Below are 25,717 nucleotides of genomic sequence, written 5' to 3' on the forward strand. Positions count from 1 at the left end.
CATTTCCCCCACCATGTTACACAGATTAGACCAAGCAGCCATCTGTCAAAGGACAGGGGGATACACATACCTCAAATATTTACGGTGCCTGCACTTTGAGAATGAGACAGTTCGTTCACATCTGTGAATGGGCCACTTTTAAAACATCAAAATAAACCATCTGGCTGCACAACTGTTTCTAATTACTTCCCTGCCTAGACTGTAAACTTCGGGGTTTGGCACCGGCCTCCCTCCCAGAGCGCTGCCCAAATCCCGCTCCCAGGCAGCTAATCAGAGCCACTGCAGCACGGGGGGAGCAGCCCTGGAGCTGGGCTTGTCCAGCTCACAGCTCTCTGCACGCCTGGCGGGTCTGTCCAGCCGTCTGTCCGGCTGTCCATCTGCGGGAGCGCTCCAGGTGTGGCGTAGCGCAGCTCGCACCATGTACGCACAGGGGCTGCCGGGGCTGGTGGTGCTGCTGCTGGTCACCTCGCTGCCGGCCGGTCACCCAGCGCCGCCGGCCGGCCCCCCAGCCCTGTGGTAAGTGTGGCTCTGAAGCCTCCCGGGGGGTTGCGACTGATTTACGAGATGTCAGGAGTGTGGAAGCTGGGGTTGCGGAGGGAGCCATGGAGCGATTTGCGAGCTCTTCTTCTGCCTGCTTAAAAGTGACACTGAGGGAAGTGCTCTGGGTCTCTGGGAACCTAAATAGGTGCCGTGTACACTCCGGGGGTTTGTTGCAATGATGTATTTCATGCCCGAGATGCAGCTATTTAAAGCAGTGAAGGGAGAAGAGTTGGATAGTGATGACTCTTTACACCCAAATCTCTAAATTCTGCTGCCTGAGCGGAGCAGGCGCCTAACCGCAAAACCCTGTGAGTTGCTGCTCTTCGGTGCAGCGGCACAGCGAGGCACGCTGCCCTTTGCTCTTCCCCGCCACCAGGGCCAGCACCTGCCTGCTCTTAGAGCCAGCAGCTTCTTTGCTCCAGAGCCTGCAAAATCTAGTGTCTGAGAAGTGCAGGTCCTAGTAACCTGAATCCTCAGTATTCAGCATTGTGAACACCTGCTTTTGGCTTGGCTGGTCCTTTGTTCTTTTTACGTACAATCCAGCTCTTGATGAGGCAACATGTGATTTTCCCTGTGTATGTCCTGAAAGTCCTGATCTCTGTGTGCTCCAGTGCATGGTACAATTGCATGGCAGAGCTGCAAACCTTCAGATCTAGCATCTGGATTCTGCTGACTTTACTAAAACCACTGCCACAAACTACACTATTGCATGGAAAGCAGTGATTACTTTGGTTTCCTTTTCCGATGAAAGCATGGATCCTATATATCTGAGAAACAGGATTACTTTGGCAAATGTATTTTATTAGCATCAACCATAGGTTTGCTTTTTTGTATCATATATTCCTGTTATTCTACCTAGATGTTTGGAAGTACACATATTTTCTAAACCTTCTGGAATAATTCAGATCAAATGTTTCATGATAGATAATCAAACTATACATGTATATGCATATATACCAGATACGCATGATGAAAAAGAAGATGAGCCTAATGCAGTTAACAAGGTAAGTAAAATACAATATAAGCATTCCCGCAGGTAGCAATGAGATTTCTAACAAAACAGAAGAAAATTGGGTGATTTGAGGCAAGTAATAGTTTACAACCATAACTAAAGTGGTGGCGTTAAAAACGATATTGTGGGGATCGGCTGATGCCATGGCAGGAGGGTGGTTTCCCATGAGCCAGGCTCCTATCGGCTCTGAGCTGCAGCCCCTGGCTTTGACCACAGCTTGTTCTCTTTGCTGTCCTGCGCAGGAGCGGTTTGGGTAGCCCTTCTTCGTGCCAGCTGTCTCGGACTGAGTCGGAGCTCAGGTGCCGCGTCCCAGGGGGAAAGCTGTGCAGTGACAGAGGCAGATGCGAGTGTGGAGTCTGCATCTGCCAAGTGACTGAGTCTGGCAAATACTACGGTCCGCTCTGCGAGTGCCACGATTGGGTGTGCGAGATCTATGATGGGAAGATCTGCGCAGGTAAGGAAGCCGCTATGGTGACAGAAGCTTAGAAAATTAAGAGTATATATTATAACCAGAAATATGTTGGGAACACAGCATGCTTATGCAGGAGAGACATGTTATGTATGTGTCTGAACCATGACTCTAAACGGGATTGTGGGCACATCCAAGGATTTCATCAGATTAAAGGATACAAGTCAAAGGCACTGTCTCTGCCATTAAATGGGACTTTGCCCAGAGTGAGCTTCATCTTCAGCAGGGGCAGAAGCAGAAGTTGCTTTGGGTTGGAGGCTCTGCAAACTGTGTTTTGAATCTAATACAGGACACAATATTGCTTGCGTTTTTCATATAATATTGCTGCATTTGAACTGCTTGCCTAATGATGACATATGGTATCTACCAAGGCTTTAAACTATCTCTGAACAATCAATTTTGTCCTGTAATTTTTTTTTTTTCTTTTCCTGTTATGAGGAAGAAGGTTTGCTGTAACAGGTACCACACTGAGGGCGTATAAATATGAAAACTCTGTTTTTCTCTAAGTAATGATAATGCTTTCCAAATAGAGACTTATAACAATGTAATTGTATTGTGGTTTCAGAGATTTCCCCACTGACACTGTATTCTTTAATGACAGATGAAATAACAAACGTTTCTGGGACAGAATTTAGTCCCTGCCAGTTGTTGGAACAACAGTTGTTGGTTTGCATCTAAACATTATCATTCTTTCATCTTTCCAGCTGTCTTTACTTAAGTTTCTGGGCTATTTCGGTCAGATTTTGGACCCTTTTTTTTTTTTTTTTTTTTAAGCAGCTTAGAGTAGGATTTTAGAAAAAAGCAGGGAGAAGAAATGCCATCACATTCCTAAGGGGATTCAGCCTGGAGCTTGATGAAAGGGGCCAGAAGGGTACTTCATTTCTAGTATCCCTGCTTCAACAGCTTTACCAGATTCACACAAACGTGTCATCTTTTCGGGCCAAAAACTGCAATTAGGTCAATGGGAATGTTACAGGAATTCTCCTAGTAAGAGGACAATACAAATGCATTCCAGCAGTGGGTTTGGCAAATTTTGTAGGAAAAAAAGAGCAACTTATTTTAGCAACAATGTAGCTAAGAATAAGAAGTCCAATAATAACATGAAAAGATCAAGGATGGGATTATGAGAAAGGTATTTGTATCTGGCACCTATGACTTCAGAGTTTTGTGGAGAAACTGATTTATAGACTCTGTAGTTAGCAGTGTTAAGTCCAGTTATGTAAGAAATATCAGGGGTCTGCTGATCATTTCAGTGCTTTACTGTCCCAAATGTGAATTTTCTGATTGGCAGTGTGATTTCAATATGCTTGCTGTTGTTGCTGGGGTGATTGTATAAAGTGAAACTGAAAGCTCCTTCAATTTTAATATTCTGCTACAAACTCCACTATTATGTTCCTGTTAATGTCACGAGGAGTGGCTGCCAGTTTTGTCAGTGCGTTGGTGGAAAGGGGTGCTGACAGGATAAACTAAACCAAGAGATTTCTGACAATATTTAGCTTTTGTGTAGCACTTCATGCAGCAGTTCAAAGATGTGAATGTTAAGTGATTAAACATTTTTTAAAAAACAATTTTTTGTAGTTGTCACCTTTTGTAGCTGGAGTATTAAAGCAGCGTTACCACTGAGATGTCAAATAATTTAAATTCACTCTTCTGGAAAAAAAGTAGTAAGAAATTCAGTACAAAGTCATGGGGAGGGAGATAGCTCTGAAGGGCCTAGAAGTTTTGCTTGTTTGGTTTGTTTTTTTGACAACGGTACTGAAAGTCCAGCTGACTTTGGTGGAGTGCAGGGCTGCCCAGCACTGCAGGAGAGTGGCCCTGGGTAGCTCCTTTCAGGGCTGGGACACAAGGTCTGGATCCGGGTGGTGAAACTCCTTCTTTCAGGCTGTGCTTGCTGCCCTCTTCATTTTTCCCACATGTTTGTAGTCACTTAACTTTAAGTTGTGTGTATATGGGAGGAGAAGAGTGTAGAAAAGATGGTCAGATCGTAGAAAAGATGGTCAGATCTAGTATAACTGGCAGGAGGCTGGTCCTTATGTTGTATGAGTAACATCCCCCGCCACTCAACCATTCAGTGAACCACATCTTCTGATGTTTCTTAACATTACACCACCAAGGTCATTTCCCATGTATGACATACTTCCCTTTCTTTGTATTTTTGAGCACATTTTTGACTTGATGAAATTGTGGTTTCTCTAGGTGAATAGCCAAAATGTCTTACTGCAGTTCTATTCCTGTTTCTTGCTTTGTTTTTCTTTTTCCTATTTTTATTTTGATATTCGCTGTCCTATGTCATTGCGGGTCTCTCCTGATAAGTACAACAACAATAACTGCTGACTGGTACCACATGCAGAACTTCTAGACTCTACTTGAATATTCCTCTAGAGCGCCATGGTATTTGAGAATAATGCTGTTTCAAACAAGCTACTTTTCAAGCTGCCAGAGTGATGCCTTTTTCAAGTGACTGATGTCTGATCACCGGTGATGTTCATATTCAGAGTTGGACAGGCAGAGCTGTTTGAGTCACAAGTGCCAAAGATAACTGTGTTTCCCTGCCAGTCCGTTCAGACATACCTCCACTACCCTCTCCTGTCCCAAGCTAAACAAAATACTTAGTTGCTCAATATGCATCTCATTATCTTCAAGGCACTTTCTGGGTCAGATCCCCCTTCTGGACCAGTCGTTGGACACTCATATTCTGAAGAGGGAAGGCCTGAAGATAGAGAAGATGTCTGTCTGTTTATGATTTGCTTTTTCTTATCACCTTGTATAAGCAATGGGAAAGAGATTATGCCATGAGTAATGAAGAAGAGCAGATGCAAATGTGTCTGTCCTTTTACTCTCCCTTGAGACTTCTTTGCTCTATTTCCCTTCCATGATGTTTCCAGGTGCTTTAGAGGGAATTCTGATTTTTTTTTTTTTTGCCTTTTATCCCACTGAGATTGATAAAGCAATAGGTGATCTCTCATGGAGTCAGAAACAAAGAAGAGAGAAATGAAGTGCTGTACTCTGAGTCACCAAGTCTTCTGTCCTCCTCTGTCCTCCTCCTTATCTGCCTGCTGTATCACAGGGTGTAGAGGAAAGAAGAGTAGACTTCCAATACTGTCATTCTCTTTGGAATGTTAGTGACATCTTTATTTTGTCATTTGATGCTGGTCTTCAAGGAGATGAGCTAAGAGGAGGAAGACTGAGTCAAACACTGAATCAAAACCCCAAAGGATTTATGCTTCATTCAGAGCAGACAATATATCTGTTGCTGTTTATTTGCAAATACTAGTTCTCACCTCAGATGGTTTCATATTGCATCAGGCTTTCTTAGCATAAGTGGAGCCTGTGTTGTGTGCAAAGGAATGCAGCACTAATTCCTATCACATCGCTGCTTGGTACCTATTTTTCTGTGGTTTTGCAGTATGGAGGAAAATAAATTTTAGTGAATTTTTTTTTTTTTAGTTAATCTTTTTTATTGTGCCTGTGATTAATGAAGACAGAAAAAGTAAGCTAAGCGTAGACTTCCATGGCCACCTGGAGTGGGAACACTCTAGGTGTTCCTAGAGAGCAGACAATGGAAATTGCCAGCTGGGACATGAGACAGTGCAATTGCACTGCTCATAGTTGGTGAAATCAAGGGGCATATATGATTCAGTGACAGCATAGAGAGCGACATATGAAGTAGGTTCGTCTTTGCTCAGAACTACATTCATTGTCTTTGTTTTTCCATAGTTATTAAGATTTTACAAACAATTTTTCTTCCAAACTGAAATACCTTTTACACCTACTGAATAGTAATGGCACTGTGTGATTTACCATTGCCATATGCAGTTGCTGGGGAACTCTTGTTCCTGCTGTTCAGCCCAGTGAAAGATTTTTCTGTTTCTTTCTCCAAAGCTGTAGTTGCTGTAAGTGCTGTACCTATTTTAAGACTAGTTCAGCAATATAATGGCAGTGTTAGTCGTAGGTTTTCACAGCCAGAAGTGTTATCGTAGTTATGTGAAGGATAGAAAGATATCAGTGCCATTATTTTCCACTCTGTAAGGCTTTAAACTATGCAGAGAACACAAGTGAAAAATTAAATTGACAAGGAGTGGATGTAGAAATACAAGATAAATCTGAATTAAAGTGTTGATGTAATATGCAGTTATGCACCTATGTGAGTTTATTGGATATATGGCCCTATGTATCAGTTGGAGAGAGTTAGGAAATTGAGAATGGAATTTGGAGAACATTTTGAGCTGAGGACTGCTCTTTGCACAAAAGCTGAATAGTGTTTTTAGGCAGAGTATCTTAGTTGAGTTGGAAGCGCTCTAACAACCGTACCTCTGTATTCATACTGAAGGGAGGTCTGACACGCTGATTTTTCATTGAGCAGCATTTCTTGCTAAAAGTGTGAAGAAAAGCCAGTCTGTGACCTGTATTGATTGCCATTTCATCCAAAGTGAAATTCAAAGCCCTGGATTTTGAGAACAGGTGTAAGCCTCCTCTCTGTCAGAGACCACGTTTCCAAAGATTCAGCTGTGGCACGTGTGGTCATTGGAGACACAGCCTCCTAAAAAGACCAAGTTAAAAACAGGGCTGGAGGCTACTGATGAAAATGGAGATTGCAGTTCTTCTCTGACCTGGTTTGCTTTGGTCTGGATTTCAGAACTTGGCTTAAGTGACATTTCCTCCTGGAACAGGGGTTTGTAGGTGTGATAATAGCATACATAGTCGTCTCAAAACGGGTCCCCCAGATTCTGGTAGAAGTGAAATTGTGGTAGCGTAGACCTCATTGTGGGCTCGTTGCCTCACTAAGTGCACGGGGTCCTGGCAGACTTACAAAGCACAAGCTAAAGCCCATATTATTCTCAGCTTTATGCTGTTGGTACCTGATCTAGGTAAACTCAAGCAGCCTTTGATACATCTAAAATTGCTGTGTTTCCAAATGCAGCATGTACGCTCATAACAGTGGCAAGCGAGGCACGAGGAGGAAACTCAGAGAGAGGCACTGCGAGGGAGATTACTGGAAGGGAAGCTTTTTTAAAGTATCATATTAAATGATTTGTAGCTAAATGCCTAGCCCTCATTTTGAACACCTTTATCTGCCGATACTACTCGTGGAAAATACGTGCTAGTTTAGAAACAAAAAGTGAGTACACTGGGCGTGTAGAAGGAGAGGCTTTTTGCAGCACCTAGCAGAGCTGGAATGCAGCCCCTCAGGCCATCACCAACAGCAAAGCAGGGGCGATGCAGCATCTTCTTCACCTTTTGCCCTTCTTTAGACTGGGGTGACAAGCTTATCTGTTGCAGAGAAAAAGCAAACCTTTGTGCAAGTTTTGATGATGTCACTAAGTGTTCTGAAGTGAGTTTGAATTTTTATGCTATTCACGGGCTGATAATGAACTGAAGTCTTTTTTTATTTATTTGAAAGCATGCCCTTTGTGACAAAATGGCTTTCACAGACTAAGTCCTTTTACAAGCGTTTGTGTTTCATTATCATTTATATCAAAAAGATATGGATGATAGAAAATAGATGGTGTACTTAATGTTACAGAAGACTGTATTAATGATCTTACCTGCTTCATCAGTGGATGGGTTTCAGTAAGTGTTCTTATGACAGCCTTTGTCAGACAAACTGACTGGCTTGGTAAAATTTTCTGTGCTTATTGAAAGTGTTATTGTTGATAGCTCATCCTGTAAAGTGCTTCAAAGCATCCATCACGTCTGCCACTGGACTGTAGACCTTTCTGTGTAGGTGTTGCCAGGTAGTTTGTCCTGACAAGGAACATGTCACTGACTTAAAAAGTTTCCATGAGCTTTTTTAGGAGGAAAGAAGACATTGCTAGTGCCATCCCAGGAAAAGGGGCAATTTGTGCCTAAAAAGGACTGGTGCTTGGCTTCCATGCAAAGAAAGATGTATGTATGTGGTACTGGAACTTATCTGTGTTTTAACTGGTGTATATGGTGGTGGAGGGAGGCCACGTTACTTTCTGTTGTACCACAGTTGTATTGCTGGAGTCAAATTTCCTTTGGAGCTGGAAGGACTGTGAAGAACAAGGCAAAGGTGAAGGAGCTGGAATTTGAGGTTTTTTATTTCAGTTTTTTTCTTTGATTTCTTTGAGGTTTTTTACTTTTCCTTAGAAAGAAAGGATTATTTTGGCCCAAACCACTTGCAAGCCCTGCTCATAGCAATAATTCTAGATTGAAAAGACACATATCCAGACCCAGCGAGGTATGTTTTCCTCCACCCCTCTGTTCCAAGTCTGAGTACGTAATGAAAAAATGTTGTTATTTTAAACAATATTTTAAAAGGCTATTTAAAAGCTTCCTTTCCTAGTGATGGAGTGAGTCTTTATTTGCAGCTACAGGTTTGTGAGTTGGTACATAGGGAGTGGGCCGGAACACCAACTCAAGCAGTTAAATGCTCAGATTCTTGTATGAAGAGGAACAAAGATTCAAGAGAGTTTAACTGTAGTTGCACCTATCCCCTTTCTTGAAAAAGCAATTACATTTCTAACAAACACTCCTAAGACCTGCTTCACCCTTCCGCCTGTCCACCTGATTAGCAGCAGTGATATAATCTGGGGCATTTTCTTGCCAGTGGCTTAAAGAGTGGCAGTCAGAGTCTTTGGAATTGTAGCTGGGGCATTTTATGGGGAAAGTGACTCGGAGTGCCAACTCTGACACTGGCAGAGTGAACTGAGTAATAACTTTGTGATTTGGAATATGTTGCAGCTAAACACTATTGCCTTGGCAGCAGCATGCAGCAGCAGATGTTGCGTCCGGAGCACCTGGTCACAGTACTGTGTTCCCAGGGGCGATGCTGGGGATGGGGAGAGGCACAAGTGGACTGCGGGAGAATCCTCCCGTGCCCCAAACAGACTGCCGCACTCCACCTTCCTCAGTCATGCTTTTCCAGTCCTCTGCTTCCAGCAGCTCCAGTTCAGTCTTTTAAACCAGGTGGTGTCAGTCATTTTAAATACTGGGGATGTTAGCTTTTATGATCCACAGTTAGTTAGAGGCTACTGAACGCAAAAATAGCTCTTTTTAAGTATTTTTCCTGTTTTGCATGTAATTTCTTATTTAATTAAAAGGGTGTATTAAAGTTATTTAAATCTTGAAGTTGCATGGTTGACAGTTCAGAAATGCTACATCTGACTGCCTCTAATGATGGGTCCTGTGCATTTGCACCATGATACATATTTTAATTTTGTGTTCATTATGGTTTTCTCCAGTGGACTTACACTTCAATGACAGGAGGGAAATGGTTGCTTCCTGACATTTTAAATGGTTTAGTTTACAAACTTGATAACATATTTAAGGCAAGATATAAATGTTAATCATTTACCTTAGTCCATTCATTTGTCTGAAATGTGGGGAACACGTATGGCAAAGCAGTTTGTTGTCACGTAACACAGATTTCTTCATGCCCTATTTCCTCACTCCAAGTGTTTTAAACTATGTTTTGCAGAAAGTAACTGAGTATTTGCTAATCTCAATGGTGCAAGCTGATTGAGTCTCAGAAGCCAGAAGCCCCTCTTCTTAAGAGAACCCTCTTCCTCTCCACTTCCTGAAACACCCAGACTCATGTTTTGTCTGTCCTTTCCCCTTCAGAAATTCTTGGGTATAAGTATGGCTGGTATATGGTTTGAATGGCTTTTCAGCAGGTAAAGATACAGGCGTTTCTTTTAGAGGTGAATAATGAATGGCATTTGTCTATGAACAAGAGGTAAACTTAAATAATCCGATCCATTTCTATGTCTGTATAGCTTGGTGAGCATATGCTCTAAAAAAAAAAAAATTAGTGGAGGGATTTTCTTTGTCTTTTCAGTTGTACACCTATACAGTTTTTGACTCATCCTGTGAGCAATTTCTGTGACTTCTAAACTAGTAACAAATCTGGAGGTCTAAAATACATTTCTGTTGTGAATAACCTATTTTCCAAAGGCGTAGTTCAGAAGCTGAAATTTAACCACTTTCTCTTTATTTCTCATATAGCCGCATGGTGATTATCTTGTTTACTTTGGGGAATCTTTGAGACACTCAACTGTAATCTCTCTTTCCCTCTGAACAAGGTTTACTGGATTCTTAGGGACCACAAGCTGATGCTAAAATCAGCTGGTAGTGCTATGCTCATGCAAGCAGGATAGATTCCTCCCCTCCAGAAAAGAATGCAAGCCCCACTTCAGATGGTGTGAACATGTCTGGTATATGGCACTGGACTGTAATGATCACAGCATCCAGCTCTGATGTACACCTTTCTTTGCAGTCCTTGCAACAAGTTACTAGAAGGTATATATTTTTCTTCTGATATTGAAGAGAGAGGAAGCTGAGGGTCAGAGATCTAAAATATGCCCCCTGATCATCTTAGACTGATGGTGAGACTCAGAAGAGAGCCCAAGTATCAGAGTCCCACTTGGGGACTCTCAAACCACTGAGTTGCCATCAGGTGCCAGAATAAAATGGGATAGTATGAAAATCATCAGTTGAGGCTGTGTCAAAAAAACATTTTTTTTTTTCATGTTTAGATGTTAAAAATACTATTTCATACAAATAATAGTCATGTATTCCTTTTCCAAAGAACCACCTGTGCATTACATACTACTGAATTGTTGTTTCCTATGTATCATTATCCAAGAGAGAGCAGATTTGATTTATGAAAATACCTAGTGTGTTTCCAGCTTAAAAGTGTGCTGTCTATAAATACAGAGGTGAATTTGTAGCAGGTCAATCCCACAGAGTCAGAAAAATGGTTTGCTCATTCAGAATATTCTGAAATAGCTTTGATTAATCAAACTAAGAGTAGCCATTTTCAAAGCTATTCTAGAATGATAGACTTTTAAACAGAAAGATTTCCAGTTCATATCCTTTTAAGCTTACCATGAAAAGATTATAAAGAAATGTTGACAACTGCAGGTGCAGTGACATGCCTGGTAGACCGTATTCCAGAGAACAGTCCTCAAAATGGTGGTTTGTAAAGTCATGCTTTGAAGGATTACTGGAGAAGTTCTGACCTCTCACTTCAGGAACAGGGAAGAACTAAAATGGAGAAGGACAACCGATTTCATCTTATGAACATACTTGCAGAAGGTCCAAATCTTGCTGAACAGTGGCGATGCCGCGACGAAAAGCCATATAAGAACAGGTTGCAATGTGGTTCTCCTGAATGCTTTTGCAGAATTGTGCCTTTTAATCACTATATGCTGTACATGTAAAAAACCACTTATGCCGGCTCTCGGAATGCACTTTTATGCTAACAATCTGCCCTGACTTGGTTCTTTCTCAAGCAGTTTTTAAACTGGAAAGAATAGCCGCAATGCATTAATTGTAGAACTGTAGTCTGACTTGCAGTGATAAGGCTGAGACCTTCTGTTACAGAATTGTAGAAGTCAGTATACAAATTTACTTAGCTTTTTGTCTGGTGCCTTTGTAGTCAGGTGAATTCTGTGGGAAGCAGATAACCAGTAAGAAATGTATTTAAAATCAGAAAATGGTCTTGAAGCACTTCATTGGAGTACTGTTGTAGGACTGGTACTTCTAATGACCATCTTTTGAAATAATTTCATTTCATTCTTGCTTCTGTTTCAAGCCACAGATAGTCCTCATCACAAACACAGCAAGTGTAATGAAGCACAACTCCCAGTCTGTGCTTTTGAAGAGATCCAGGTGCCAGCTATCACTGAAAGAAAATTGCCCATCACCACCAGAACGGGCAGTTTCTCTAGATGGGAATTGAGAATGTAGGAGCAATTGCAATTGAATACAACTACTCTCCATTTATGTGGGTTTGCCTACAGTCTGCATTTGTGGAAATCCTTTTATTTAAGGCAAAATGCCCAAGTTTTATTTTTACAATTATCGGGGGAGGGGGGGAAGATCAGTTTTAGCTGGCCCAGCTCTTATTTACCTTCTTAAGCCTGATTGATTCAGCCACTGCAGCTTAACCTAAGAGCGACATGCCCTGGAGAGCTCTTGGAGCAATGTCTTTCCTGCTTCTGTTACTGAAAATCCATCTGAGAACTTCCCAGAACGAGCCACTCTGCATAACCTGTTCCTCCACTAGCCTCAGATACAGTGAACTTTTCTCTTTCCTGAACATATTCCTTTCTCATTCCCAGGGCTTTAGGGCATCATCTTACAGTGAGAGTGACTGGCACATTTCCTACTGCCTTTTTTTTCCCAAGACTGCTTAATTAATTGAAGCATAGAGGAGAAATGTTAGAACCTATCATTGGCATTGGTTGTAAACTGCTTTCCTTTGTATGTGGCCTCTTCTAAACAGAGAGGCTTAACTGTGACATAAATTTATGTATCACAATAAAAAATAATTGTGCAAGGTCTTTTCAAGATTTATAATGCTTAACTTCCTACTAGCTTCGTGTATGTGACGCACAAATACAACAAAAAATTGATTGGAGATGGGATTGGCAAAATTACCAAACCCCAGTCATATACTTTTTTAGATTTAGGAGTGGATCCTGTCACTCGTCTCTACTCTTCAGGTTAAAAAAATGTTTTAATAAAAGCAAACGGTGTGGCTTTTTTTAAAATCTAAACAGAAGCCTATGTTTTCTGCTGACATAAGTCTAATGAAATCAATACAGTTATGCCAACAGAGAATTGGTCTTACAACATTTCCTTCCCTTGTTTGCCCAGAATCTCCAGTTAATAGCAGACAAAAGTACAACAGCATCATACGGACCCTGTCATTTACCTGCATGGTAATGGTAAAACAATAATAACAATAATGAAATCTCCAAAGTTTAGAATGCTTTTAAGCTTGACAACATTTTACGTAATTTTCTGTTTTGTTTTTCTTCTGTGTATTGTACTACTTTAAAGAGTTACATGTTACTAAGTGGTAGTTTGACAGGACATTTACCAAAATAATTTTTCTCCAGACTGGCAGAGTTGGACTTAGCAGAAATGAGACTTTTGTGTGAAAACATTCTGATAAATGAAAACCAATCTTTCAAAGAGTTAGATCTGCTGTATTAATTAAGGAATCAGTTACACTGACAGAACTATCCCAAGTTTTATTAAATGGTCTGCTGATTTGGAAAGTCACAATAAGATTAAGATTTTGTAATTGGATGAGCAGGGTGTCAATCTCCTCTCCCCTCACCATCTTAATGCTTTTTTGTATGAGTTCTGTGGGATTTTGTTTTGTAATTTTAGAAAATTCCATTTTAAATGCAACTGTTAATTGCTTAAATGTATGCCTGCTACACTTACATGCAGGTTATAAGAGATTTTATTTACAGATATTATCCAGAAAATACAGCATGATTTCTCTGTAGGTGGTTTCAAAGAGACAAATCACATGAGAATTTTTTGAATGAAGTTCTTGCAGGATATCTTGGAGGCTATATCTAAATAATACAGTGACCTCAGACTTCATTTTGTTTCATGAGTGCCTATCAAAGGAACTCATAGTTAGAGGTTTTTAAAATAATCATACTCTGCCTGGGACATCATTTATCAAGCTCTTTCAAAACAAGCACATAGTTCCTCTGGCCCTCCATATGGGCTTTTAGTCCTCTGTTTCAGGGTTTCAGGTGTTGTCTTGTCTTTTCCTCCATCTTCTTCTGTATGAGCAGTGGTTGCCAGCCCCACTGAGAACATTTTGGTTATCTCCAATTGCCAAATTGGTTTTCCTAAGTCCAGTCCTTGTTCTCAGAGCCTTTTCTGCTTTTTGGGTGGTCTCTGTCTGGCCCAATTCCTTGGCATTGCTCTTCACAGGTTTCCTAATCCATTCCTCTGGCTTATCAAAGAAGTTTCCATGAGGACCGGGGTGGAAGTTAGACCCACCTTGGCTCTCTTTACACTTACTGGTGGCTCTTCCTCAAACCAAAGACCTCTGCTCTCACACTTGTGTCCCAGGTCTATATTTTCTTAGAGGAGGGATGCCTTCAAGAGGAGCTGAACTGCCTTGGGTGTTCACTGACCTTGTAGAAGTTAACCAGAGTTGTATGAAATTAAATACTGTTTCTTAGCTCATATGTTATTCATGTGGGTGTGGTTCAGGTGTAGAGGCTCCTGGTAGGATATGAATCTAAACCATGGAATCTTTAAAATGGGCATAAATCAGATGTACACTGCTGTATCATCATTTCTTCCTGCATTACCCCTTTCTCCTTCCCAGAGTAGGTGTCACAGCACACTGAAATTTTACAGCTTATTTTAGTTAGTCCAAATTACCTGTGCATTGCTTTTCTTACTTCCAAGAGACGGAATGTTTTTGACCATAGTAAAAAAGCTTGTCTTAGGGAGACTGTGGAGTCTCTGTCACTGGGGGTTTCAAGAACAGGTTGGACAAATATCTGCCAGGAAGGATCAACACACACTTGTTTGTGCCTCCAGGCACAGAAGTGGACCAGACGATCTCTTCCAGAGGTCTCTTTGAGACTGTTTTTCTTTGATACTGCTGTGAAACCAGTTCTCAGCCTGGTGTTCTGCCTTTGTGAGGAGGATCTGTGGTAGTATAATCATAGTTTTTGTCATGCTATTATGTTTCTAAATATAATAATTTATTGAAAGGGATGCATAACCATTGATTTTAATCTGTTATGACTAAGAACTTTCATCTTTTGCAGTATTTATAATACTTCATAAAATATGAGTCTCTGTTTCAAGTTTCTAAATGACCACATTTCTAAATGATCACTACCAAGTCTCTAAGCAGGAACAATCCTGCGAACAAGCTTGCTTGTCTAAAGTTTAAGCATCTTTTCAACAGAGAGGCATAAATTAATGTTTTCTAGATATAAGGGGAGGATTGACTTCTGTAACAAGCTCAGAGTCATGGAAAACATTTTTTATCCAACCTTTGCAATTTGATGGAAAGCTATCAGTGGAAGCATTCAACTGAAACATTTCTATTTTTTTATTTGCTTTGTTTAAACAAGTGGATTCTTAGTCAACCACTGACCTTATGGATAACTGGCAAAATGTACGAAACAGCAAGGGAAGGTGAATGGTTGTCCTGCAGTTTGATGTAGGATAATATAAACCATGACAAAAATGATATTCTAGAAGCTCCTTATCCTTGTTGGCTCCATTAAACAGCAAATAACATAATTCCTACTTAAATAGGAACCATATCTGTTCTGCGTTTTTCACTGGAAGTAAATATGTAAAAATGTTTTGTCAGATAATGGTCTTTATCACACTTCTTATGCACATTCATAGGAAGGATATGGGGAATTCCACCCCCACAGAGAGATTCCCCAGTCTTCTTTTGTCCTGCATCCCAGAAATATGAAAACATTGCTGCTTAACTTTTCCTTTAACCCAGTGTCCCCCACATCCCTTTAGGCAAGCCCTTCTTGGAGCTGTGTTTTGGTCTTAGAAGACAGATGTTTAGAATAGAATCATAGAATCATTTAGGTTGGAAAAGACCTTTAAGATCATCAAGTCTAACCATTAACCTAGCACTGTCAAGTCCGCCACTAAACCATGTCCCTAAGCACCACATCTACCCGTCTTTGAAATACCTCCAGGGATGGGGACTCAACCACTTTTCTGGGCAGCCTGTTCCAGTGCCTGTCTACCCTTTCAGTGAAGGAGGTTTTCCTAATTTCCAACCTGAACCTTCCCTGGTGCAACTTGAGGCCATTTCCTCTTGTCTTATCGCTTGTTACTTGGGAGAAGAGACCGACCCCCACCTTGCTACAACCTCCTTTCAGGTAGTTGTAGAGAGCCATAAGGTCCCCCTCAGGTCTCCCCTCCTCTCCAGGATAAACAACCCCAGCTCCCTCAGCCGCTCCTCATAAGACTTGTGCTCTAGACCCTTCAGCAGCTTCAGTGCCCTTCTTTGGACACCCTCCAGCACCTCGATGTCCTTCTTGTAGTGAGGGACCCAAAAATGAACACAGTACTTGAGGTGTGGCCTCACCAGTGCCGAGTACAAGGGGATGATCACTCCCCTGGTCCTGCTAGCCACACTATTTCTGATACAAGCCAGGATGCTATTGGCCTTCTTGGCCACCTGGGCACACTGCTGGCTTATATTCAGCTGGCTGCCGACCAACACCCCCAGGTCCTTTTCCGCCAGACAGCTTTCCAGCCACTCTTCCCCAAGCCTGTAGCGTTGCATGGGGTTGTTGTGACCCAAGTGCAGGACCTGGCACTGAGCCTTGTTGAACCTAAGTCTTGCTGATACTGTGTCATTCATTGTTGCTGCTGAGAAGCAATGATTTCAGAAGCTGCTGTAAGAGAAATATCTACATTTCTGGACTGTGTATTCTATAAAAGCAAATAACTTTGTGGTGCTTAAATTTTTTTGTTAGGCTAGCCTCAGAAGAAAAGACAGTACTTTGAGAGGGTGACGTTACTCCATCTGTACTGTGCGACAGAACTGTCACCTCGCAAGTGTAGTGACGGAGGCTGGTGTTGAAGAGTCCCATAGTGTCTTGGCATAATGGACATTCCCACCGTACACTGTTCTTCCCCTTCTGCTCTGTCTTTCCTCCCTATGTGAGTCACATAAGTGTTTTTAAATGTCTTCCAGTGAGTCATACAGTATCGCTGATGGATAGTTTTTCTAATTCTGTCCCTACTTTAATGTCACTATATACAGAGTCTCTTTGCTACCTAAAAGCTAACATTTCATTTGGTCATCTACTTGACACCTTTATAATAAGTACTTGCTTTCCTTAAACACACTTTTTTTTTCGTAGCAATGTCAAAACCTCAAGCTTTTGTTTGTATTCTGAACTGTCAGTTTGAATTTTTAAATCCTTTTTCAAAAATGGATCAGACTGAGCATTACGCTGACTGCATACCTCCTAACACCTTCTGGCAAGCATCAGAAGCCAAGAGTTCCACTCTGCTGTGGCTTACTACTTGGCTGAAAAAGAATCAAAACGCACATAGGAAATTTAATGTGGTGAAAGTGAGAAGAAGAAAAGGATTGAGGGTTGGAAACAAATGTAAAGACTTCGTATACAAGCGGCAGCCGGAATGTATGAGACTACATGCGGTACAAAGTGTTCCTCAGAACAGGAAAATGTAGGTCTGTTATAGCAGCCACAGTTTTTAAACAGTGAATTAATTTTGTGATGGTAACATTCACAAAATTCCTAACCCAGTGGTTTCATTCAGCCTGCAAGTGAAGGAGACAAATGCCTGAAGACATTGTGCACGTGGTATAGAAAGGGGAGACTAAGCCAGCAGATGCCAAAAATTGATAGGAAAATACTAACACCTTTCCAGGCAAACAGCTAGGCAGGAAAATCCTATTTTAGACACTTGGATAGGCAAGATATATTTCTGGAGAAAATGTGGGAGAGAGCCAAAAAAGATTATTTTCTTGACTGCTGTGCTGAAACATATTGTAGTAGCATTACAAGATATGTTTTGGCATTAAAATTAAATGAGCAGGGAAATGAACATAGTTCAATGTCTTCATTGCTTTCCCCCCAGTAATGGCTTCGTCCAAGGTAGTGTTTTAATGGTAAAAGCACTTTCACACTCTTTGTGATAATAAATGTACTTAGAAATGCAATTTAAATAAAAATATTATTTCTTTCCCCACCCAAAATACTGGAACCTGTAAAATAGGCAGTTAAAAGATGATGCTTGCATCATAGCTTTTAAAACTTCTAAATTTGAAAACTAAAACAGATGCCATCCAAATGCAGTGGAGTGACTTGGTGGGCAGAGCATCACCATCTAAACACCAAGAGTCATGTTTCTGGTTTCTATAGGGACAAATCAATGCAAAGTCATATTGAATTTTTTGTTGTTTTGAGATGTAAACCTTAAAAACAAATATTCCTTGTATTGTAAATGGAATATAAGCATCCATAATGCTTTTAAGTACCATCTGTTCTGCTGTTCTTGCATGCAGTTTTTCTGCTGGTATAGCATGTACATTGGCCAAGGGTGCACTTTGATATACCTGGCTTTCAAACAGTTCCAGATGTAATATAACAAGATTAAAAGCCTGTCAGGAGTTACTTGGTCTATAAATGTGACTTGAAACCACTTTTTTTTTTCTTTGCAAGATGTCCTAGTGATGTATTCAGATTTCAGTTAATCTTTTCTGCTACTTTCCAAACACCTAATGGTAGGATGTTCTACAGAAGGCTCTCTGAAGATAGTGTATTACATACCATTTATATCAGTCCAACTCTCAGTGTCTGTGTTTTCTCTTAAATATATTTCCACCCATGTTTTAACATGGCTGGGAAATTTGATCACTTTTGCTGTTTTGCAAAGAGCCTAAGAAAACTCTCTGATTTACAAACCCTGGGGAATGAAAAGTGATATGGAGCTGTGCAGTCCACTGAATAGATTTGTGGGCTTCTCTCTGTAAATGTTTTAGGCTAGTATTGTCATGAACTTTCAAGACATATTTTTTGGTTCCTGAGTAATGAGATGTGGTCCTCAGAATCCCATAAAGAATTGTGCAGTTGGTAAATGAACAGGGAATTGACAGAAACATTGGTGTTGGAACTAATACTATAGAGGATGCCTAAAGGCAACTGTTATCCTAGAGGATGAGCAGAAGGATTTCATCAGAGGATGAAAGAGAGGGTTTCATTCTAGATGATTAAATGAGGAAGAAGTAAATAAGCATAGATACAGCTGTTAAGAACTATTAGAAACAACAGTCATTTTTGCTTCATTACTTTGTCTGTCTGCAAAACTTCAATTACTTTGCCTGCAGTGTTTGTAGTGGTAGTAGTGAAATTAGAACATGCAAAAAGGATTTAGGTACATGTGGGAGAGGGTACATAGGCATTTGTTTTTCAAGCAGCAGAAATGACAGGGTTAGGAAAATTAAACTTCAGGAATATTAATATCATCTGTGCTGAGACAGCATTTTCAGGCTCTTCTTACCACTGCTATTGACAGTAGCTGTCTTTGTGTCACAATTTTGATTATGTTGCACACTCAACACTACAAGCAGACTTAACTTCATGATCCAAAGAGTAATTTCAGTGATCCTTTCTGAAATTCAACTGTACACATCCAGCTGTACTCCCCACCAGGAATCCATCACAAGTCAGAATCAATCAATATTTTTTCGCTTTTGTGAAAAGTGCTAGTTCTCGTGGTCAAGCAGAAATTTTGACAGGAAAAAAAATGAATACATGAGTTAAAAACCCCTCTGAAGCATATCCCTTTTTCTATATACCTCCTATTATAAACATAAAATAATATATTTTGCCATCACAAAGTAAGGCTTGTCCAGTCTCAGAGCTCTTACTTTTTACCATCATTTTCAGCAGCATTGGTTAAATCGTGAAAACAGAAAGAATGGGCTGGTTCGTACCCAGTCAATTACAATAGCATCAGAGAATGATTTAGGTTGGACAGAACTTGTGGAGGTAGGCTCGTCCAGCCTCCTGCTAAAGGAGGGACATCTTTGGAGTGAGATCAATTCCTCAGGGTCATCACAGACATGAAGTCAAAACAGGTCTGTGTGACAGGATAAAAAAAAATCAAAAGAAGTACAGATGAACTTCTGCTGAAACAGCGCTTAATTCATCTGACTCATTTGAGAAAAATTAGAAACAGTTAAAAATAATTTTTGACATGAGGAGAGGTGGGTTATGAAACTAAACCAATTTATTTTGCCATTTTATTTATTAAAAGTATAATACTTTTATCCTGAGAGTTGTTTTTTAAAGCTCTGTAGTTTAAATCAGAAAAAAAAGCAAGCCTTGAGATAAACGGAGGCAGAAAAGAAAAAAATTTGTCTTGGATTGTCTTTTAAGGAAGGCTGTTAATTAGGCTAGCTCTGCCTACCTCATTAGCACACAATCAGTCCGTCTGCCCCAGGTTGCTTTCTGTTTCTCATGTTTCTGTGACCTCTCAAGCCTCTAGCAGACTTGGCTTTTTCTGATTATTCCTGGGTTTCTCCATGAAGTGTGTGATGAACTGCTGGGCATTCCCTGTTGGAAGACAAGCAGAAGGTGGTACATGATACATGTCAGAAAGCAAAGGGATAGACTTCCTTAGTCCTGCAGTTAAGCATTTTTGAAGTTGCAAGGCCTTAAAAGTTCATCAGTTGAAGATATCCTGAAGGAATGTACATGAAAATTTCATCATTCAAATAAAAAAAAAAAAATTGGTTTTATTGCTTGGGTCCATGCATCTCTCTGTTAACATAGGATGCAGTCATAAAACTGCTATCTGTGTCTCAGACTTCACGCCTAATAAGAGGCCATTAATAATAAAAAACAGTGACATGGTTCATCACAGCTATATCAAGTTGTGGTGTCACCAGTCACTGAAGGCTTAATGACTCCAACACTCACGATTTCTGGGGGCTTCAGCCAAAGGTTTTTTCTAGCACTTGATAACAGCCTTGGAAAGCCAGCTTCTTTGACATGGCTTAAACATTGGATTAACAATTGGAAGTTCTTGTTGCCCTGGCTCAATTTGCCTATAGAACAGGTTAACTTAAACTCCCTGTGTCTCACCCTCCGTTCTATAAACAGGATGTAATGTTTACCATCCTTCCATAAAAAACTGTTTTAGATGGTGGTTGAAGACTTCCACAGAGCTGTTTGGTGTTAAAAATATCTAGTGTATTGGTACCAAATACTCAGTCTGGTCTTGTCTGTTAAGCCTGACATCAGAATAAATCTACCAGAAAAAAGTTAAATAAAAAACCCCACCTAGGTGACCCTTTGCTCTATTCATCCGTCAGCAGGGAAGTAAACAGTTTGTCTATGATTGCCTGTCTCACTTATCTATCACAGTCTATTTGTTCTTCCTACCCTGTAATTACTCCATTGGATCTGCTGAAATATCCTCTGATTCACATTCAAACTATTTTCAGAAACACCCTTTAATTCTGGCGTGATATTTCATTGCTCAGTAAATATGAAGAGATGCTCAAGATTTGCTTTATTACAAAGTTCTGGATAGCACTGTGAACTTATTGCTATGTGAGGTTCCAGTTTGGCAGCAACTAAAAACTGATTTCCTGCATAAACCAAATGCCAAAAGATGGAGGCAGCAACAGTTGGAGGCACAAACTTGCCTCTCTCCAGTACTAAGAAACTAAGTCAAGGCAGCCCTCCTTCAATGGGATACGCTCACCTCGTCTGACATTGTCCCTTTATTATGAGTTCCAGTTTAATTTTCAACTTAAAAAAAAAACAAAACAACTTTTAAACTTTTTAAATTTTGCATTTCTATAGTTTTGATCGTTTCACACTTTGTCTTTGTGGCCTAGGCGTGAGGAAGGGAGACCTAACTCACTGCCCCAAGTGGGCCAGATGTTAAGACCATGAATAAACTTCCCCTGCGAGGAAGTTAATGGAGGTGACCCAAAAGAATGGATGATTGCCTGGTGCATCACACACTCTGAAGCAAAGGTGGTGAGCGCGTGAATGCAGCCCACCTTGGGGCGTGGAGCAACTGTATTTGCTCTTTAGAAAAGCATGTACGTCTAACTTCTTTGTGTGACCACACAGTTTTACTCCCCACCCCCAAACGGCAGGTGATAAATGAGGAGACCCACAGGTTTGCTGGATGTCAGAAAGTGTGTAGCACCTACTGGAGGGTTTAGGAGGACAGCGCTAGTTTCTGGGCCTAAGTAAGCTGAACCAAGAGTCTCTGCTGCCAGAAGAAATACAGATGTGTTTCCATATCTGTACCAAGAGCTGGAGAGACAGTGTCTAGGCTTTGCCCAAGAAGACAGCACACCAGGTCCAGATTTTTGGCCTAATACACTGTCCTGGTAAACATTTAAAAAGCCAGCAAATCTTGGGATACCCCATACTTTTTGTCCTGATAAGAAACAAGAACTTGTGTTATACTCTCTATACATACAGGAATGATGAAGTTCAAAGAGGAATAAGATCTCAGTGTTGGATTTTGGATTAATTTCTTCATTCTGAGGTATGTATTGCTATTGGGAGGTTAATGGCTTAATGGCTTTCCCTTTTTTCTACTTGCCTTTACCTTTTTATTCTTTCTGTAATATTTTTGGTGTATAGTGCTAACCTTGCTTTAGCATTATTAGATGTATGCTGTAATTTACTACTGGCACTGACAGGTTGCTCCTGGGGATTTCTGTGTACAGGGGTTTTATTTAAAAATAGAGTACTGAAAGGTTATAGGGAAAAAGTATAGCAAAACCCTTGCCAAGCCAAGTCATTACTTTTAGGACCATCTCTTGTCCTTACCCTAATGTTCTTTCAGAAAAAGATTTTTAAAAAATTGACTGTATGATGAATTGGTTGAGTAACACAATAGTACATTTTCCCCAACTTTGATGAGGAAAGCAAAAATTCTGCAGTGCTCTAATACTCAAAAATCCTTGTTGCTTTTAATAACAAAAAAAAATAAAACAAAAAATACTTACTGATATTAATTTTAGAAGAAACAGTACTTTGAGAAAGTCGACAATATGCTTTACAAAATTATCACTACAGGCTCTTGAATGAAGGGTAATGAAATGATATGCAGGTGTGAGTTGCTTATAGCACTTTTGGAAAATGTGTCAGACTGAAAAGTATGAATAAACATTAACAAATTTTTAAAGGAATACAGCAGCATTTAAAACTGTTAGGAGAAAGTTGGGTTTTACTTTCCTTTAAGTTATGTATTTTCATTGGATGCTGCTTTATTTTAATAAGCACTGACGCCTGAGGAGCATTTTATTGTCCTCACTGCTGTCAGTCTGTTCTCATGAAGCACGCTTAAATTAAAATTCTGACTCTTGCCAGTTATCACTCACCCTGTTTTCTTAGAAAAAGATATTTTCTATCTTACTTGGGACCTGTTGCCTTACTTGTTTGAAAACTGCCCTTTTTACTGTGAACATACTTTGCATTGTTATGGCTAGGATAATGCAAGGAATTGTATATTATGCCTCTTTTTTTACTCAAAGACCACCAAAAATGTATTCAACTTAGAATTCAACTTTGTAAGTGTTGTTTTTTTTTTAAAGCTGCATTTCTAATTCTTTTCAGCTTATTGACTTAAGATTATTTTTTTTTAATGCTGATTAAGCCCAGGTTGCTTATATTGGTTAAAGCTTCCTTCCATTTATCTCCTTGGATGTTTCTGTAATCTGAAATGAAATGTAGTCCATTTAGAAAAGTTGCTCTAAAATAATATTCTCTACTAATTACTTTTCAGTCAGTATTAGATACCAATAGAAATGAATGGAAAAAGGAAAATTGGTCAACAGTCTAATTAAAACAGATGTAGTGTACAATGTTATTAAAATTAAAAAATCAAATACAAAATGGTTGGCAAGTATGAGAAAAGTGAGTTCAAGGGACAAATAGTACCTTGGGAGTGAAAGAAATTTTAAGACTCTTCACTGCTCTCCATTTCCTTTTTCCCTCATCCACTTCTTTCCCTTAATTAGAAGATATTACTTTTTACAGAATTTAGTCAGGAGAGGTAAAGATGAAACATAAATACTGAAAGACTTATTACCTGCAAGCTTAAACAGCTTTGATGTGTTAAATTATCTAGTAATACTAAATCAAAATACCTGAAGCGAAAAATAAAGCAGGTGAATGGTATACAAGACTACAAATTTAGGCAGTTTAATTTAATGTAAAGCTTTTTTTAATTAAAATAAAATCTCTTTGATACCGAGAAGTGTCCAAAGGAAAAACAAGTAACACCCACTCCTATACTGTTTTATATCCATTACATATAGTGTATCTGCCCCACTAATACAGTCTAATATATAATTATATAGAACACTACCACTGTGACCACCACCTCAGAAAACCATTTGAAAATAACACATCTTTCAAGTATTGTGCCCAGTTCTTGGACTGTGATAGTTAAAAAATTCTCTTATTAAGAACATGGTGGTAGTTCTTAGCACAGCTGAGTACTTTGGCAGAAAAGGCAAATTTGTTCAATGGGTATTAATTTTCTGTATTTGGAAAGAATGACATACTGATATCATGTGAGGATTACAAAATACCATCTCAACCCTACATTATCAAGGGCAAAATTAAACATTCTTTACTAGGAAAAAACATTTTAAAATTAAAATTAAAACATTTAAAATGTAAGTGTGAAAAACTCGCACACCAGAATTATGAGGTAATGCTCGCCTTATACATTATTTTAGAAGAATTAAAGGGTGCTGTATAATAGTACTATTAAAAACCTCCAAATTAAATGATCCAGGTGACCTATAAGGTATTCTAAGTTTGGGGTGAGATAATACAAGGACTGGTATGGGATTGGGTTGGTAAAGAATTAAAGAATAAGAATATTATTTATAACAGTCAACCTGGATTTATGGAAATGACTCTTAAAATTACTGTTCTTCAAATTAACTTGAATTCATTCTTTAAAAAGATTAGAAGTTTGCTTGTTAGAAGTGGTTACTTAGCTGGGACACTACATTTTTGTGTGGTATTTGGTTTGTTATTGAAAGTCTTCCAATGTAAAAGAAAATCATACCATCATTAATATGTACATTAAGCAGTCTCAGAACCAGGCACTTAATTTTTTGATGGATTTACATTTTATTGATGTATTTAATTATTTGGTGGCTCTAAAAATATTCCTATGGGTTGGTATCACTGAACTAACATCTAATAACAGTCACCATTCAATTTATTTTCTCATAGTGATCTGCTGATTTAAAAAGGCATTGGACATTGTTTACAATTTACAAGATACAGAGACTGGCAGAATGGTCGATAAAGATACTTGTTAACATTAGTGTTAATGCATAAGCAGAGAAGGAATAAATAGAACTATAGTAATTCATAATTCAAAAAGAATATACAGTAAAGGAGAGGCTGAGTAGAAGGACCAAGAATGAGGCACATGGTGGAGGATAAAGACTGATTCTCTGGAGGAACTCAAATTTGTTTAAATAATCAAGATATGACTTGTTTATGTTAAAGTATATTCACACCTTTTTTTAAAAAAAAAGATTCCCATATAGGTAAGAGATGACCACAGTTGAATACTGAAAAATAAGTACATCGTTTTTAATGGAGATGGTGTCACACAGCTCAAAAATTACCTGCCTTTTGATGAACTGAGAGGGTTTTCTTCTTCAGAGGAGCACCACTTTTCTGGTTTTAGTTGGCTCGAGTCATAGACCCTAGGACTGAGCTAGCATTTAAGGCAGCATCTGGAAATGTGTATGGAGCTACCTGGGTCAAGAGTTCACAATTGCAGATCTTACCTGCGCTTCCCTGTCTATGCTTACCTAGATTTATTATTTGCAGTTGCTATCCTTGCCTTTTCAGCCTTGTGGCTGAAATACCTGACATGAGTTTCTGCTTCCTTACCTCTATGTTAAATGAGGCATCCTTCTCTCTGCAGTCAAGTTCAAAGGACCACATCACAAGGAACTGAAATAAGCCACCTGTGGAAATCATGTTGGTTTTTTTTTTTATTTTTCAGTGTCTTTAGCAAAGCTATATTTTGGGGCATAGTGGCAGAATTTTGCCAATCCGGAACCATGAGTTCAAGCCATCAACATGGGTGTGCCTTACACATGCTAGCATGGTAGGTTATCCTGGCTCAGGTGAACTTCAGTCAAGAATAAGTCCTTGGGCTCAGTGCATGGGCAACTACATCTGGCCTCTGCAGTTCAGGCTTAACAGCCTCCACTATGAATCTATGAGTCTACTAAATGTACTCCTTTTACAAGGGGAAAGCAGCTTTACAGCATCAGCCTGGAGACAGCCAGGGTTCTTTATCCTTTCAATATTAGTCAATATTAGGATGATAATCAGGGCATATAACACTAGATCAAT

General features: G+C 39.6%; 1 protein-coding gene across 1 annotated transcript in view; it reads left to right on the forward strand.

The window, feature by feature from the left end:
* Window positions 1-418: 418 nt before the first annotated feature.
* Window positions 419-25,717, forward strand: part of ITGBL1 (integrin subunit beta like 1) — a gene marked incomplete at both ends in the record, with an annotated part of 143,770 nt that continues 118,471 nt past the window's right edge. Inside the window, 2 exons of the mRNA XM_082337850.1 lie at window positions 419-516; window positions 1,795-2,006. Of these exons, the coding sequence (XP_082193976.1) occupies window positions 419-516; window positions 1,795-2,006 (310 nt within the window). The remainder of the gene's footprint in view (window positions 517-1,794; window positions 2,007-25,717) is intronic.

Source organism: Platalea leucorodia (assembly GCF_965183815.1).
Source record: "Platalea leucorodia genome assembly, chromosome: 2".
Lineage (NCBI taxonomy): Eukaryota > Metazoa > Chordata > Aves > Pelecaniformes > Threskiornithidae > Platalea > Platalea leucorodia.